This window comes from Perna viridis, chromosome 10, assembly GCF_037379345.1.
Source record: "Perna viridis isolate PV_CMFRI_1.1 ecotype Kerala chromosome 10, ASM3737934v1, whole genome shotgun sequence".
Taxonomy (NCBI): Eukaryota; Metazoa; Mollusca; class Bivalvia; order Mytilida; family Mytilidae; genus Perna; species Perna viridis.
In genome coordinates this window covers 39,402,621-39,421,424 of record NC_142454.1, presented here as the reverse complement: position 1 = coordinate 39,421,424, position 18,804 = coordinate 39,402,621, and the positions used below count along the sequence as shown (strand labels likewise).

The following is an 18,804-nucleotide window of genomic DNA, read 5'->3' as shown; positions in this document are numbered from 1 at the left end:
GTGTGTCTCATTGGCAATCATACCACATCTACTGTTTTTGTATGGGATTACAGATTATGAGTCCAAATAACTATGCCTTCTTGACAGGCAAAGTTTTTTTTCACAGGGACTTGCTCCAACTATTAAACAGGCAACACGGCAACACGACTGTATCAGCGCCTGACAGCAAATTCCTTTAATATACAGAAGATTATACCAAAGTTGTGTTCATCTTAGAATAAATTACACAAAGTAGATATCTTAAAATTGAAGGAACTAAAAGATTAAGTATGATTTATCTCACAATTAATAAACAATTGTACTACAAGAAATCCAGTCTGAAATACAGCACAGTTTCCATTTTAGTATGGGTTTTCCATATCGTTGACATCACTTACAAATTGAAGGTGACGATTTATCCTCTTGACCCATCTTATGTCTATTCCATTACCTATATCCGACCGTCCCAGGATTTCCAAACCGCCTTTATAGACACATATACTAACATTACAAAGTAAAAACACTTAGAATTTAAGTATTAATCTTTGTAAGAATCATGCCATTTCTGTAACAGGTGATACACCCCAAAAAGGACTACAGATTTGTATTTTTGTTATTAAGTTGCATTAATAGGTCTATACGATGAAATGTTTTATTACTCATTACAATATGTCTGCTCTTATGAGAAAAGTACAGTGAAAACCCATTGGTTTCTACTGTATTTTAGTGTCATTTACAGAATTATCTCCCTTAATTTTGAATGTTACAATACATTCCGTATAATTTGCATCTCTTATGAACACAGGTTCTATGAAAATCCACGTGTTAATTTCTGTTTACTTAAGCATTTTAAACAAAATATAAAAAAGTAAAAATATGTAAGCCTCCCAACCATGTATCACATTTTGCATGATTCTTAGCTGGAATGCTACTTAATTTTAAGTGATCCTTACAAAGATGTTAGGTTATTGTCCAAGTGGCAAAATATATACTAATGTGTTTACTACTACAAACATTTAAAAAATACTGAACTTATTTCTGACAGGTTACATGAAGTTGGGGTTCTTTTTGTCCTCTCCGTTAGGCCTCCTTGTCATATTTATCAACTATTCCATGCGTGTCATACGCCCATCCATTGGTGAAAATGTATACTCACATAAACACAAACTTCACCATGGTTCTATTTAAAAAAATATCAAAATGGTCCGTGCAGATAGATACCTATAAAAATATCGAGGTTTTCAAATGAGAGGAAGTCAGAGAACCAACAGATGACATGTATAATCATGTCTACGCTTTAATAAAAAATGACACAAATAAAGTCGGCTATAGGTTGGCTTAATGTACTGATATCATCAATGAATTAGTCCCACACTAAACCTTATACATGGAAAAGTACTATTATTTTCATAATTGCTCAATTCGTGCTTTGAAAATTATCGCCTATAAAGTACTCATCTGTTGTATTTTTTATGATTCATTGACAAATTTAACGATAATGTCATTGTTCGTGCTATGCAATGATGAATCCGATTAAGTTTTATCAGTTTTTTTTTAGAAATAATAACCTTGGATGGATCACATCTGCATGTGACACTTAAAATGCAGTCGTTTCACTCTAGGCCAAATACTGAAAACGTTTGAATGTTTATTTGCTGTTTTAAAACAAACTATCCACTGGCGGATCCAGGAATATTTCCGGAGGTTGGAAGCCTCTTACCTCCCCCACCCTCGCATCTAATTGTTGTGCAAAATTGGGCAAAAATGATGGGACGCATATGTTAGCCAGGAATCCCTTTATATAACCTTTTGGGTAGGATCTGTCAATTTTATAAATATCTAGATCCACCTATAAGCAAACCACTTGTCTTCCACGCGAAATGTTACCTTATAATGTGCCAAAGGCGATAATTACGGTTTATTTATATGAAATAAAGTAAAGTTTAAGAAATCTTAATGATGTGTAATGAAACTTTTGAGCGTGAATAGATTTTTTTTACCACTTCCCTTCTCGCAAAGTTAACAACGAACATGCTAGTATAATCTAAACCCTACTTCTTTAATGGTTTCACTTTTTAAACGTTAGCACAATCAGGGCCTAATCTAGAGGGAGAAATGAACAAAAACTTTAAATTCTCCATTGTTGTTCACTGCTACCATTTTTCCTTGATATGGGGAAGCTTTTGTCATAGATAACATGGAGCAAAATGTCAATATTGCAATTTTTCAAACAACATAATTTACTCAAACTTCTCCTTGTCATCAAGGTCAAAATTAAAATTATGTCGTGCACAAAACACCACATGGATGGATTGATCGTAAAGGAGTTAACTTCTCCACCGAGAAATATAACGAGAATTATTATATCATGGATATGGTGAATATGTCAAAGAGATAACAACCCCTATCCTTTTCCTGAAGAAAAATGTCAGCCCAAGGTCACCCACTGGTCTTCAATGAATGGCGAGGAAACCTTCACACTACAAGGCAGGCTGCAGCTCACCCAAATTATACACAGGTACAGCGAAATAGTTGCCATCATATTCTGAAGACAGCGACATAAAAGTAAACTGAAAGTGAAAACGAAACAATACATACAGAGATAAAAAAAATGCCTGACTTGGGACAGGCGCAAAAATGCGGCAGTGTTAAAGTACTTTGGCGTATTAACAACCCTCACAAAATCACTGTTAAAAACATATTGCATAATTAAAAACACCTGAAATCTATTCAAAAGAGTCTGAGTCCCTTGTTAAAACAGAAATAAAGAAACTGGTTATACGTTACACAAAGTTACAAACAAAGGACTGTTGACTGACATACATGTACCTTGAAACCACAAAAGGTTATGCCCTCACCGTATGTAATATCGATCCTAATTCTTTCCATTCGGTATTGAGAACCACGGCAGGGGCGGACCCAGGATTTTAGATGAGGGGAGCGCACAGTTAAAATGTTTTTAGGTTAAATTTTTGAAATATTCTCCAGAGTGGGTGCAATGTAGATATCTTTTGTGATAAAGTTTCAGCCTAAAACCGCCAAAATCTACCCATGACAACCCATGCTTTGCAAATTTTAGGGGCCCGCCACGCCCTCACATGAATCCGCCCCTGTACGGTACATCATAAGTCATACAATAAGGACACAACTCGTGTCATGCCAAAACTGCTTTTAAATCCCATGAGCGAATCAATGTTAATACCAAACAATGCTATCTTCAACGAATTGACAACTATATCATAACTAATTCCCTTACGAATTAGCTTATTCAACAGTTTTGTTGACGTAATGGGTGAGTATTGAGCTTTCCTAGAATATTACCATAAAATATAGGGTGGGAGATACCTATACGTATTAATCATTTACAAGTCCTCTGCATATGAGAATGAGTTGCAGGAGCGGATCCAGACACTTTTAAAAGTCTTTTGAAAGGAGAGGTACGTGCCAGCCGGGTTCCTCAGAAAATGGGGGTGCTATGACATTATTTACTTTTTTTAGCCAATTGTACACATGGAAATGACAAATTTTCCAATAAATAAGAGGGGTGCCAACCCCATTCATGGCCTTTGATCTGCCACTGAGTTGTGGTTAACAATGTCATACTTTTCTCTTTTCGGCGGACGCATACCCTACTGGTGCACTTGGTCAAATCAAAACTACTCAGCCTATCAGTGTAGCGGAAACTTGCCGAGTAATTCCAATTCGTACTCGGTTAATACTTCCAAATTTCAGTGGATTCAGGGTCCCTTTTCCGTGGTATTGAGGTCAAATTGAGTTGCGAATGGTGTTTTAATCAACTTGATGTTTATCTTTGATTTTATTTTTTCAGAGAGAATTGCACGACTTCAGCCATTTCACGCGTTGTATTTTCAACAAGGGCATGAGCCTTTTTTGCCTGATTTAAAGCGGATGCAGATGCTTACGTCGGTCAAGACGAGATACGTAATCGGCATAGACACTTGAATGAAGTGGCAGTCACGATTGTTTTCCGGATAGTTTTTGCATATATTATAACGTAATGAAATCACAACATAAAACTGACTTCATCTGGGTAATGCGTTCATTACCCTTTTGTGCTAAATTGGTGTATGCTCTTTAAATTAATGTTTCGAAAATTTATTTTATAAATACCGGAGTAGTACAGCATCCCACATTGAAAGCAGTAAGTTTGTTTTCATTTACAATAGGCAATAAATATTTTACAAAGGGAAATAAATGTCAACTTTCCAAATAGAGTTAAAAGAACTTTTTGGATACAGGGGCGGATTCAGAAATTTTCAAAACAGGGGTTTCGGTCTAGAAATAAGTGAAGGAGTCAACTTATCATTGCTCTTTTCAAAAAAACAATGGGCATAAAGTTGATTATATTTTCCTAATAGGAGAGTCAAATCCATAGAAACCTCCCACTGGATCATTTAACTTTGTTTCATCTCTTTAAGGTAATCTTGTGTTTCTACTCATTGCCGCTACGCACACTTATTAATTCTCTTCGAAATTTTCGATTTATTAAACTTCGAATGAGTAAATGGTGGCATTGTTAATGCATTCTTTTTTCAGAATATCTGAAACATATATCTTTACACTTTTTTATTTGATAAATAAGAATGTTAAGTGTTCAAATTTAGGGGTGGATGAGAGAGTCATCAAGCGAACCAAGGTTCTAGCGATCTGAATCGAAGACTTTACACAGGGAAGACACAATCAAAAGTTTCTAAGATAAAACAATCTGGGTGCGCAATTTTTTTTATTGTGGCGCCTAAGAGGTGCACTGTCGATTATTGTATGATTAATGTTATCATTACTAAGAATTTTTTTTAAAAAATGAAGGGATTAACTTTTTTTTCTATCGTGAGCAAGAAAAAATCGCTGAAATAAATCGCCGTAAGCATGTTCGTATGGACTCGTAAGTCTTACGTACACGTAAATCCTTAACAAACCAATGAGACTTACGTGCTCATAAGTCTTACATAGGATTTGTAAAACGATGTCCAGGTTTAACAATCTGCTAGACACAAAAAAAATAATAGTAGCGAAATTTAGTATATGAACAATGATTCGCGCAGAAATAAGTTAGCTTAAAACAGTTTGTCCGTAGTTTCAAATTTTCAGTTAAAATGCATGACCTGATTAATAGGGGAAAACGAAATTGTTTTGTTTAATCTGTTGACATACGCATAATTCCCTTTCTGGTGAAACAAAACAATACCGGGACAATTTTTCAAAACGCTTCTTATAACTGAGTATTTTGTTTTAGGAAATGCAACTAGGACTGCAAACTTTGACTTTGTTTTGGTGTGCAGTAGTTATTCTAGCTACTGAAGATGTAGAGTCTCTGAAGAAAACAGTTGGAGATCTAGCACGACAGGTTATGTTACAACAGGTTTACCTTGAAGAGAAAATAAGAGCGGACGGCGATTCCGGAATTAAACAATGTCGGATATTTAACGAGGGATCGAAAACGTATCATTTGCCATCTACAAGGTCCAAGATTGCTATTGCGGGACTCCATGACCATTCAAAACATATAAGAACAGTAGGTATTGGTGAATTTGTTGCAGTCTTAAATGGTGTAGAATTCCGAACTCGACACAATGATTTCCCACTGCACATGCCAAGTACAAAATCAAGAAACTTTTTGGAGACCGAGGAAATTCCATTTCCAGATGTTCCACCAGAGGTAACATCAAAGGAGACAGTCGAGGAACAAATATTTGAAATGAAAGAATGGATAAAAGCCTTTCATGAACAAGATTACAGTGTAAGAGACTATAGGAAGTATTTCCCGCCTATTTTGTGCTATCTCGAAGGTACTTGGATCGAAAAAGAATATGCCAAAATAGTAGAACCGTTCATCAGTGATAGACATTTTCTAGACGCTAAAAGCTTTGAAGAACTTCAGGATAAAATCATGTATACTTCATATGGTGGGAAGAAAAGCTATTTTGAAAACTTTGCATGGCTTCCAACAACTATTATGGATGTAATTAATGGAACAACTCCAAAGTATGCGCAGTGGATTTACCGAATACTTTGTCATCCCTTGAAAAGAGATTTACCCACCAATAGGATAAAGGTTGTGGATGATCTCAGTGCCCGAATGATGTATCTGCAGACGATGGATCAATACGAAAACTCCCGAGAAGCGAGATTTCAATTAAATTCGCGGGACGTTCCGGAGTGGATAGAAAAACTTGTAACAAATTGGGAATTGATCGATGATTTAATGGGAGAAATTCCGGGACTCGATAATTATGGCGGTAATCTCACCGATGATTCGTTCAATGAAAACGTTTACGATCTTCTACCAGAAAATAAAAAGAAGAAATTGAACACTGCTTATTATCATCGGTGGATGGGAGAAGACAAACCGGGTACTTCTAAAAAGGCCTTGCGAAAAAGAGGCTATGCCGATGGAAATCTATTTATGGCTATGACCACTCAGAAGCCAGTAGTTGGCAAATCTTTGGAATATTGCGAAGGAATAGGAAAGTCAGAAGTCTGCAATTCGTTTAGTCAGCGGTGGTCATTTGCTATTCCTCTTGAAATTCAATATCTAAGCCCACTTTTTAAATGGAATCCTTATGATATTGTATACTGGGGTGACGCAGATAAAGATTTGAGTGCTAGGTACGTTAAAGCGAATGGCAAGAGAACAGGAGGAATATCTCCCGAAACTGCTCATAACGGAACCAACAGTAAATATTTTTACCAGACCCCAGCAACTCTGTTTGAGGGAAGAAACGTGGGTGTTTACAAGGGGAAAGGTTCGATCGGTGTTCTAGATAGAAAAGGCAACGTTAGAACAGTAGCATCTTCAGGTCCCAGAACTCTCCTACCCACAATTCCCGGTGTAGGAATAGTGCGGCTGCGCTATCCAATAATGCCTTTACACAATGACGGAAATGCCGTTCAAAAAGAAGTTGATGCTTTAAAAGACATTGTTATGGAACAGGCACAGTTCTTGAAAATGTTCAGGGAACCACCACCTAATATAAAAACTGAAATCCCAAAAAATAAAACTGGAAGGATACTTCAAATGTCACCTGCTATGAAGGGGGTATCTGGACCTCATATCCATCGAATTCTTTTGTCGCCAGACGACTTGGAAGTTTTATATAAGGATCGACCTGTTAATGTACTAACATCCGAAGACCATTCGCATTCTCATTTGTTAAAACTTTATTACAACCCTTCACGAAAAAATCCATATATTTTGTTCCGGTGTGACGGGAAGCTCAAATGTTGGGACGGACATTCCGCTGTTTATGAAGTCGGAACCTACAATGTTCCATGAATTCGATCACATTTTGCCGATATCAGTTGTAGGAACAAATAAATTCAGAATAGAAACAAGTCGATGCATTGATATGCATGCTGGGTAAAAAATGTTTAAAAGTGGTAAAAAACAATATGAGTAAATTAAAAATTTCATAACCACTTCATTTATAAAACTTTAGCAGCTAGACATGATTTAAAATATACCGAGTTTGTAGTTTGTATTCATAAATATTCTATTTTATTACTATCAATGGATTATTGTAATGTAAAAGTAGGATCGAGGGGCGGGGGTTCAAGCCCCCTTTTTGAAAATTTCAATTACTTTGTGCAAAATGTGTGCAAAACTGAGAAAAGTAAAAGTATTGATCCCCGTTTTTTGTGGAACCCCCTTTTTATAATGTCTGAACCCGGCCCTGTGAAAATAGATGTAAAATTATTGTGTAGATCCACGCTTTACACTAGGAACACCTGGTACCAGTATTGCATTGCATATCCCTGAGCGGGTGTACCAGGTCAAGGAGGGTATAAAATATAGTACGTTTCTTTTTTCCTTTTTACAATGTTTTGTCAAAAGATTTGACATAGAGCACAGGATAAGAAACTTTTTGTTAAGAAAATTTAACTTTATAGCATAAAATGTTCCACTGAAAAGGTTGGTTTGAAGAGTGCAAAACGGAAGTGAAAGTAAAGAAATGGCTATTCATGCTTCAAGACTACTTTTCTGTCCGATCTTCGTGGACTCACTATTTTTTTTTGCGGGAAATTATAATTTTTTCACATGTCCTTAGAAATGCTACACAAGTGAAATTTTTATTGAATCAATTTACATATATTTTTTTAATCCTAAAAATATGCAATTCACTGTCGAAGTCTATGGGAATATTAATGCAATACTGAGACCACATCGGAGCTTCTTTGTTTACCGAAAACGTAGCTGCTTTTAGTATTTTGGTTATTTTATGTTTGTCGATTTATTGATTTTTCTTTAGGTCAGTGAGGTTTGTATTATTTCATTTCTCGTGATGGCAAAACTTACAAGTTCTATGGGGAAAGGTAATACTGAGAATGCAGATTTAAGGAGGTAGACCTAGGGTAAGGGACACAACTCTTACAAATCATTGGAATGTTTGTATTCAGCATTTTACATCAATGTCATATAAACATCAAAGTAACTTTGACTGATTTCATTCTGTTTCAAATGAAAGCTTGGTACGCATTAAATATGATAATACTGAGAGTTGTGCCCCTTACACTAATGTGTTCCGTTTTGTAATGCCCATTCATGACATGTATAAAGAAATGTAATGAGAATAAATTCAAAGTGTTGACATGTACTTAATTTGCTATGTTTGTTCGTCTTTGTATGTTTATAGGACAAACAGGTTTATCACAGGGCGGATTCAGGCGGGGCGTGGCGGGCGTGCGCCTCCTAAAATTTGCAAAGCATGGGTTGTCAGGGGTAGATTTAGGCGGTTTTAGCTTGAAACTTTAATTTCTCGCTAATTTTTACCACAAAAGATATCTACATTGCAACCAATCTAGAAGAATATTTCAAAAATTTAACCATTTTTCGCCTCCCTCCGCTCGGCGAAATTTTAAAAATCTAAAATCATTGATCCTCCCCCCCTGTTATCTGTATGTTTAATAAAGTACTATGCAGGCCGTAAGACCGAGACATTGCCAATGTTATAGAGATGATTCAAGATCGAACAAGCGATGAGTTTTTCCTCGGTTTCCTCATTTACTTCTGTTACTTTGTATGTATGATTTTAGTTACTCTATGTTCTTTGTTGTGTATGTCTGTTTTCCATGTCTGGTCTTTGTCCCTGGATTACACTCTTTTGATTACCTCTATAACCTTGGTTCCCTTGATTACTCTTAAACATGCTATATTTTGGCGTTATTATTCAGATTATATTAACCAAGGACGAAGTCCTTGGTCAATATAACTCAACAGGTCCATATATAACTACTGACTGAGTGAAATTCATTAATTTATATATTAGATATATAGATTATGTATTTTCGTTTTGTCTGCCTCATCTGCGGCGCTTCCGCCATGATTAATCGAGTAATTACGGAGCGGAAAGGTTTTTAACCGGATCTATATTTAAAAGAATAGCGTCAATATACATATAAATGGAAACATATCGTCAATATATTTAAAAATAGAAACAAGGCTTTAGGTATGTTGAGTATCCTTTGAATGACGTGATTATGATAACCAATGAAAAAAAATGTTTTAATACGTTTATTGATAAAACACTTATTAATAGGATGTGAGAGTAATAGCTGTTTTACTGACCCCTCTGTACTAACTATTGTCCTCGGCGTTGCCTTGGACAATAGTTAGTACCACGGGGATAATAAAATTGCTCTTACCTTCAAACCCAGTCAATAAGTGCATAATATTATTTTTACAGAATGTGACGACTCTATTCGTCACATTGCTCCATTGGATACAGGGAAGATAATGTAAGTATAGAAGAGTCTGAAAAATTCCCAACGATGTTAGACCTGTCAAATTTACAAAGCAAATGTTTGGTCGTTCCCTCCACGGAACTCGAACTCGTACTACTGTGACACCTATGAGTTCTAGTTAATTATTTTACACGTTTGTTTATGTTTCTAGTTTTTTGTTTACAAAGTTCAAGATTATCTCAAATTTTGATTTCGATATTATACAGCTATCCTTGTAGCTTTCTTATATTTACTATCTGGGCTCATTTGAAAGCTAAGGCACTATATAAATGTACTGTACCACAAAAAAGCTTGTTAAAATTACGGTATTTTTAAGAAGAAAAAAAATGACAATAACGGGTGATATAGAAGAAATTCCGATTTTCTGATAATTCCCTTTTATGATTATAGTAATTCTAACCCCATCCCTCCAAAAAAATCTAAGCCTCTGAATTGAAAAGATATGTTGGGTACATCATTATTTTAATTATAAATGCCTAAAAGATAAGTTTTACAATGTCGATATGGTTTGAATGAGAATTCTGTTTGATACTGATACCAGTTTTCTCGGGAAAATCCCATTTTTGCATTTTTTGATAAATTCTGACTAGGAAAATCTCCAAAAGTCATAAAAAAGAAATAAACAACAGAAGTATAAATTGTGATAATACTAAACAGAAAATACCAAAATGAGACATTTTTTACTGAAGCATAAATACTCTAGGGGTTTTGACATTGAAAACAAGTTAATTCAAGCGATTTTAATTTTCGGTGGGGTAGGGATACATTTTTTTTTCCATTTTACTCCAAAACATAAGTGTTACCGCAATTTTCTTGGTACCATTGCAAAGCCGAACCATTGCACTACAAGATGATACCTATATGTATTTAGTTACACATGCTGTCCCTGATGACTTAGATGCTTGAACAGTTGAGTCACTAAAATCTTGGCTTTTTTGTCCCAGTGGGGTACAAATATACTATTAGGCTTATACTGAAAAAGAATCCGAGAATTTTCTTTGGCAACAAATTGATTTGAAGTAGATTGGGGGTTGGGGGGGGTGGGGGGGGGTTGGGTGAACAGCGAACCTTCCCAGATCATGGATTAAAATAGACGTGAATTTTGTGGGTTTTTGACATGCATGAGATCACCTCTTGTTTGATATTTAAACAAACATAATAATATGTGGGTAACGGGGTAAGTATTCCACTTTATGAAAATGTTTATGAAAAGCCTTACCAATTGCCACATTTGCAATTATACTGCGGAAATACAACTCTTTCTAAGTAAGTGGCGCAGCTACAAGGTATTTCAAGGCCAGCGCGTCAACATGCTGGAAACAGAAACCAACTTAAATAAACCCCCCTTTTTAAGTGCTACGAAAGGCTTTCACATTAATTTGGTTCAAGCTACGCCTCTGTAAGTGCAGTTAAATACAAAATAAAGCCGTTAATAAAAGTTTTAAAAACGGTAAGTAAGATCGTGATATATTATATGAAATTATAACTTACATGCTAATTTTTTAAGTGATTCATGAAAACAAATTTAATTATCTATATGTCAATGTTCTATGTGTTATTCCAGAGATTCCAATGTTATTCATAAAGAAATAGCTGTGTCTAATCGTGAAGGAAGAAGCACTGATGACCTTGATCATTTACTATAATTAGAACACTCTGAGTTCATTAGTACAGCTCCGTACAAAAATGAGGAAAGATAACATCCCCCACTCTTTTGAGCAAATGTTTGTTACGTGTAGTATTTAAGAAACCGGTTTGTTTCGAATCCCCTTTTGTTGTATTTGATGAGTTTTGTACATCATTTCGTAGATAAGAAGATAAATAATTTCCTTTCAAAATTTCTGGATCAACGCCTGTACAATCTACCAAAAAGCATGTTCACCAATCACAGTCTTGTTTGACCGTGTATTGCTTTTTTTCTCTATGTTGTTACTTACTGAGTAAATGGCATTTCGGTTTTGAAAATGCATTGGCAAATCCAGGTGGTCTGGATGTTGGGCCTCTTTTAGTTCTTGATATGAACATGCTATTATTTTGCACACATTAAATAGATATTGTGCGCACAAAATGTTTATATAGCGCTGACAAATAATTATTCACTAGATTCGGGAAGAGCACTACATATAAATAAAAGCACATTATTTCGGTATCCTAAACACTCAGGTAAACGATTCAGATCTTATTTATCAAATAGATTTCTTAATTTCATAGATATTTTATTTATTTTATAGATTTCAAATATGACGACAATTAAGTTAGCCATTGATTGACACATTTCAATAAATTAAATACATAAAACGATTAAAATTTACGGAGCCCTGAAAGAGACATATAGGGAAAAATATTATTTCTGTGCGCACTAAATAGATATTGTGTTCTCAAGATACATATATTCTGCACACACACACACAATGGTTATATTACGTGCACATCATCCTTAACGTCATAAAAATAATTTCCCCGCCATTCTATTTGATGTTGTGTAAATATTCCTGAATGCCAAAATGGAATGCGAAAAATATTACAGACCAATCAAATATAAGACGCTTTGATATCTTTGATTCGAAATTAATTTCTACGATAAAATTTTCATTCAAATACAAAAATACCAATCATTTAAGTGTTGCAAATTTCAATATGCTGTACACGTGTTTCGAGGAGTAACCTCATCAGATCAGCAGCATTAGAATCATATACAAAGGAACATAAGGAAGATCTTAATCCTAAAATTAATGGTAAACAAAAAGTTTTCAAAACCAAAAAGCCAAATCCATCACTGATTAAGATGTTTTGCTGTGTGTAATAATAGAAACGATTCCTTCTTGCTTTAATTGATAGTTGTAAGAGTAATCATGGGAACCAAAATTCTACCGACAATCAAAGAATATAATCAAGGGACAAAGACCTAGCTGACATCAAAACAGACATACACAACTAAGAACATAAAATATTCAAAATAATAATACAAAGTAACAAAAGTAAATGAGCAACTTGGACTCCACTAAAATCTGGGAGTATGGACCCTGTGCACCGGTAGGGTAAGCATCCTTTGCTTTTCTAGAAATACCAGCCGAGTTGCTCATAAATAGAAAATGACTATGACATTTGAAAAAAAAATCAGTTTTAAAGGTGCATCAAGGTAAATCATCAAAAGAGTAAAATATACCACATTTCAAAAATTCACCATCAGATATTAATAATCACTTTTTGCCACAATATTAGAATCAGCTGTGCAGAAAACTAATCACTGACAGATCAAAAGGGTTTGCTTCAAGTTCAACAGTACTTATCAACGTAAATATACTCAGAAATGTTAATTGGATGGCCGAATGCAGCAGTTATTCTCCGCTTTACTTTGCATAAATTTGGACGTTATTAAATATTCGCCATAAATCTGCATTTATTCGGTAAGTGTGCACTATTTTGTACTTATTTCATTCTTTCATGTGTTAAATATAGCCGCGAGCGTTTGCGGTTTAAGGTAAGGAAACATACCTTTTTTCTTTTTTCGGGGTTTTGTAAGGCACTGACCATTTCATTATTGAGGGTTACCTGGGACCTTTTTAAAAAAATGTTGAAAATTTTGGCAAGAGAACAATTTTTATGCATCAATTGGAAAAACATTTAAAATGATTTTATATTTTTCTCATTATTTAAAAAGGCATTATTTAAAAACAAAAACTGATTTCGGTTGCTGCTGAAATATAAATAGAAATTGTGCGGAACAATTTTTTATCCGAATTCAATGTTTTTTTTTCAGATAATGCATGTTACAGTACAATTTCTGACATGGATTTTATCGGCAAATGTTATATCCTCCGATGAAGATGTACAGTCTCTGAAGAAAACAGTTGGAGATCTAGCACGACAGGTTATGTTACAACAGGTTTACCTTGAAGAGAAAATTAGAGCGGACGGCGATTCCGGAATTAAACAATGTCGGATATTTAACGAGGGATCGAAAACGTATCATCTGCCATCTACAAGGTCTAAGATTGCTATTGCGGGACTCCATGACCATTCAAAACATATAAGAACAGTAGGTATTGGCGAATTTGTTGCAGTCTTAAATGGTGTAGAATTCCGAACTCGACACAATGATTTCCTACTGCACATGCCAAGTACAAAATCAAGAAACTTTTTGGAGTCCGAGGAAATTCCATTTCCAGATGTTCCACCAGAGGTAACATCAAAGGAGACAGTCGAGGAACAAATATTTGAAATGAGAGAATGGATAAAAGCCTTCCATGAACAAGATTACAGTGTAAGAGACTATAGGAAGTATTTCCCGCCTATTTTGTGCTATCTAGAAGGTACTTGGATCGATAAAGATTATACCACGATATTAGAACCCTTTATTAGTGATAGACATTTTCTAGACGCTAAAAGCTTTGAAGAACTTCAGGATAAAATCATGTATACTTCATATGGTGGGAAGAAAAGCTATTTTGAAAACTTTGCATGGCTTCCAACAACTATTATGGATGTAATTAATGGAACAACTCCAAAATATGCGCAGTGGATTTACCGAATACTTTGTCATCCCTTGAAAAGAGATTTACCCACCAATAGGATAAAGGTTGTGGATGATCTCAGTGCCCGAATGATGTATCTGCAGACGATGGATCAATACGAAAACTCCCGAGAAGCGAGATTTCAATTAAATTCACGGGACGTTCCGGAGTGGATAGATAAACTTGTAACAAATTGGGAATTGATCGATGATTTAATGGGAGAAATTCCGGGACTCGATAATTATGGCGGTAATCTTACCGATGATTCGTTCAATGAAAACGTTTACGATCTTCTACCAGAAAATAAAAAGAAGAAATTGAACACTGCTTATTATCATCGATGGATGGGAGAAGACAAACCGGGTACTTCTAAAAAGGCCTTGCGAAAAAGAGGCTATGCTGATGGAAATCTATTTATGGCTATGACCACTCAGAAGCCAGTAGTTGGCAAGTCTTTGGAATATTGCGAAGGAGAAGGAATTTCTGAAGTCTGTAATTCGTTTAGTCAACGATGGTCATTTGCAATTCCTCTTGAAATTCAATATCTAAGTCCACTCTTTAAATGGAATCCATATGATATTGTTTACTGGGGTGACGCAGATAAAGATTTGAGTGCTAGGTCCGTTAAAGCGAATGGCAAGAGAACAGGGGGGATAACTCCCGAAACTGCACATAATGGAACGAACAGTAAATATTTTTACCGCACACCAGCTATTTTATATGAAGGTAGAAACATCGGAGTATACAAGGGGAAAGGTTCAATCGGTGTTCTAGATAGAGAGGGAAACGTCCGAACAGTAGCAGCTTCCGGTCCTAGAACTCTTTTACCGACAATACCCGGTGTAGGAATAGTGCGTCTGCGTTATCCAATCATGCCTTTACACAACGACGGAAATGCCGTTCAAAAGGAAGTTGATGCTTTAAAAGACATTGTTATGGAACAGGTAAATTTTCTGAAAATGTTCAGGGAACCACCTCTTAATGTGCAAACAAAATCATCGAGAAAAAAGACCGGAGTTATTCTTCAGATGTCACCTGCCACTCACGGAATTTCCGGTCCTCATGTTCATCGTGTTATATTGACTCCGGAAGATCGAGAAGTTTTAGAAAAAGGACGGCCTATAAATGTCCTATCGTCCGAAGACCATTCACATTCACATTTGTTAAAACTGTTTTATAAACCGAAACGAAAGAATCCATATGTTATATTCCGCTGCGATGGGAAGTACAAATGTTGGGACGGCCACACTGGTGTTTATGAAGTCGGAACCTATAGTAATCCATAAATTTATTGTTACCTCGTATTTCGGTGTAAATTTTAACGTAAATCTTCATTATGTAGTCATATTGAACCACCTTGGTTCTATTAATAGATATTATGACTTTTTTTTTTGGGGGGGAGAGGAGGTTAACAACCTAAAGAGTTGTTTTTTGTGGTAGACAAACACTATTTGATTTTCGGGACGGGAAGGTAATGATATGTATTGGATTTCAGAAATCTAAAATTATATTTTCACTACATTTGGACAATTTAAAGCATGTAATTCTGTATTATGTGTAGGGCAATGCTTTAATGTTTATGTGTTAGATGGTGTTGGCCAACTCGATGAGTTTGACGTAGAATGTCACATTGATATATAATTTAAGCTGTATGTTGTCATGACAACAAAACGTGTTCTACAAACTGACTTATGAGACTAACATCTATTTTCCTTTACGTAAACAAAATATATAGTTATATATTGTAATATTAAAAAAAATCTTTTTTTGTTTGTTTGTTTGTTTTTTTTTTTTTTTAGTATTTTGTTATTTTGCTTTAAAGATATTTTTTTCAAATTGTGAGCGTTTCCACTTACTATCTCAGATATGGAAGTTGTCAAATACTTTTTTCTGTGTTAAAAATACAAATCCGTAGTACTTATCCTTATAAAAACATGAAACAAGATGGCGGCAATCTCAGTGTCTTTTGAAATCATTACATGTGGGATTTCTTGAAAATCCTTCAATGTGGAGCTCCACCACTCTGAGGATATTGCAAATACTTATAGAAAATAATCATTTAGAAAAAAAGATATTGTACTACAAATGCATCAATTTAAAACAAATATTCACATAATTGTTCCGCTTTCAATTATATATACCCGGTTATATAAAGGATTTTAAAATATCAAATTGACAAAAAAACCTTATATTTAAGTATCAATAATACGTTTAGCATCCTTGGAAATTTATATCACATTAACAAGTTTTTTAACTCTTTTTCCTAATGATGGCAAAAGATGTAGATTTAAAGAATTTTGCATTTTATGTTTAAACTCATATTTCTTATCTTTTTTTAGAGCATTGTTTTAGGATCGTTTTGGATAGTCCCAAGAATCTAGCCGGGACAGTTAATGAAGTTTCAGTGACGGAGGTTCTTTAAGATTATCCAATTCACAATTTTATACGAATGTTGTTTTTCTTTCTATAAAAAAGTAAATAGTTTGTATTAAGTAAAAACAAAAACAAAAACAAAATCAACAAGTACTATCTTTAAAAAAAAAATAGTCGACGCAGTAAAATGTTGTTCTTTTTACTTAACATTGTCTACATTTCAATTTTCGTTTCATTTTTTTTTTTCGCACTCCACTAAGTTATCTGTATTTGGCCAAACGGGAACCAGAATTGCAATCAGGTGACTCGCGTTTCCTTAGAATAGCGTCGTTAAGGTCAAAAGGTAAAAAGCAAAACTATATGACTGCGTCGGAAAATGTTTGGTCATTATAAATATCACAACCAACTCAACCTTTCGTGAGAGAAGTATAATTCCGCCTTAAAATAGAAGTATAACTGCCCAAAAATAGAAGAAAATGTGATTTAAAATAGAAGTATAATTCCGCCTTAAAATAGAAGTATAACTCTGCCCAAAAATAGAAGAAAATGTGATTTAAAATAGAAGTATAATTCTGTTCAAGATAGAAGTATAACTCTGCCCAAAAAATAGAAGAAAATGTGATTTAAAATAGAAGTATAACTCTGTTCAAGATAAAAGTATAACTCTGTTCAAGATAGAAGTATAACTCTGCCCTACAATGAAATATACTGCAGAACCCCACCCTAAAATTGAAGTAATACATTTTTAATGATACTTCTATCGACAAAAACAAACACCGAAACGTCAGCAGTGGGATCTCGTCTCGTGACTCATTCAAATGCATTCAAATTGAAATTACAAATTCTACATGATGAAATGTTAAGAAAAGCATAACACAGAAGATTTTTTGTCGTAATGCAGCGTTCCGAGATCCCGGAAGTAAATAATTATAGTGCAGATCGGTCTTCGAATTTCAATACATTGTACATCGGCAATTTCAGTTAGGGAAATTAAACTCCATCGAGACTTACAAACCCTTATTAGAAACTGACCATTAGACATTTCATGACAAGAGATATTTGAGCTAGTTTAAATGTTAGGCATTTAAACCTAAGGGCCTAAAAAACTTTTTTGTCATTTTTCAAGGTAAATCTTTACATATATCTTGTGGTCTAATACAACTGTTGACTCGAAATTAATACACAAAAGTGACAAGGGCTTGACTGAATTACCTTGACTTCAGGGTTTCATCGATTTTCAAAAATAATATTTCTATAGTTTCTTCTTTACAATGCTGGCGCAGAGGCGAATCCAAAGTTTTAGGTAACGGGGATAGGGTGGCAAAACATTGCTTGACAGGATCACCGGCGATGATCATGATTTAACACACAATTTTATTTCTAAGGGGGAGGGGGGCTGGATCCGCCACTGTGGCGACTCTGATATGCCCGCATTCGTGAAACACGACGTACAACACTTCCTTTGTAATAGTAGAGCACGAAGTTCTCATAACGGTAGACACGAATTTTATCACCCTGTGGATCATTCAGAGTGCTATTTATTTAAATGTCTCTGGGCATTTTCGGAAATTGAAAGACCCACGTGACAAACCTAGTGATCTTGTAGATAAGAGCTGTGGCGTATTTGAGGACGCAAGGCGTTTCATCATTTGACCCCGAATCCTATCATATTTTATTTATCAAAATTCTCTGTATCACAAAAATACATTTGTTCCTGAAACACTGAGACTTCATTCCTTGTATTGTTTTCAACATTTTTATACTAGCACAAAATGTTGAGTAAATGATTTAGAAAACTGTCTATACACGAATACAGTAATGTATTTTATTGTTTTTTCTAATGTTTTCCCCCGACATTTCAAAACTTACTTTGACATGACCCCCGTTTCATCTTTCACGATATCATTATCAAATTAAACCATCTATACACCTTTTACAGGATGACACTAGCTGAGAAAAATTTCATCATCCATTCTAGAAGTTATCTCCCCTTTATTGGCGTTTTTTCAACATGATCCCCGAACTCATTTTTAGGATCTCATAATCACACTTGGTGAATATGTAGATGTCATCATGTTCTGTTAGGAATGACCCTGTTAAGGATTTCATTATCATTTTAAAGAGTTATGTGCCCTTAAAACAATTTCTTTTAATCATTCATATCTTGATAACCATAATC

At 34.9% G+C, this 18,804-nt stretch overlaps 2 protein-coding genes across 3 annotated transcripts; both read left to right on the top strand.

Annotated features, from left to right (window-relative positions):
• Nucleotides 1-4,002: 4,002 nt before the first annotated feature.
• Nucleotides 4,003-8,596, top strand: LOC148605711 (uncharacterized). The gene is made up of 2 exons (XM_088549469.1): nucleotides 4,003-4,141; nucleotides 5,234-8,596. Exon 2 carries the CDS (start codon nucleotides 5,237-5,239, stop codon nucleotides 7,271-7,273), a length of 2,037 nt encoding a protein of 678 aa, XP_088405595.1. The 5' UTR covers nucleotides 4,003-4,141; nucleotides 5,234-5,236; the 3' UTR covers nucleotides 7,274-8,596.
• A 4,447-nt stretch (nucleotides 8,597-13,043) lies between these two features.
• Nucleotides 13,044-16,022, top strand: LOC148605710 (uncharacterized). 2 transcript variants are annotated; one of them, XM_088550208.1, is made up of 2 exons: nucleotides 13,044-13,145; nucleotides 13,499-16,022. In XM_088550208.1, exon 2 carries the CDS (start codon nucleotides 13,502-13,504, stop codon nucleotides 15,536-15,538), a length of 2,037 nt encoding a protein of 678 aa, XP_088406334.1. In that variant the 5' UTR covers nucleotides 13,044-13,145; nucleotides 13,499-13,501; the 3' UTR covers nucleotides 15,539-16,022. The 2 variants fall into 2 exon arrangements, with proteins under 2 accessions (XP_088406334.1, XP_088406335.1); XM_088550209.1 differs by lacking the exon at nucleotides 13,044-13,145 and adding an exon at nucleotides 13,160-13,219.
• Nucleotides 16,023-18,804: the final 2,782 nt, after the last annotated feature.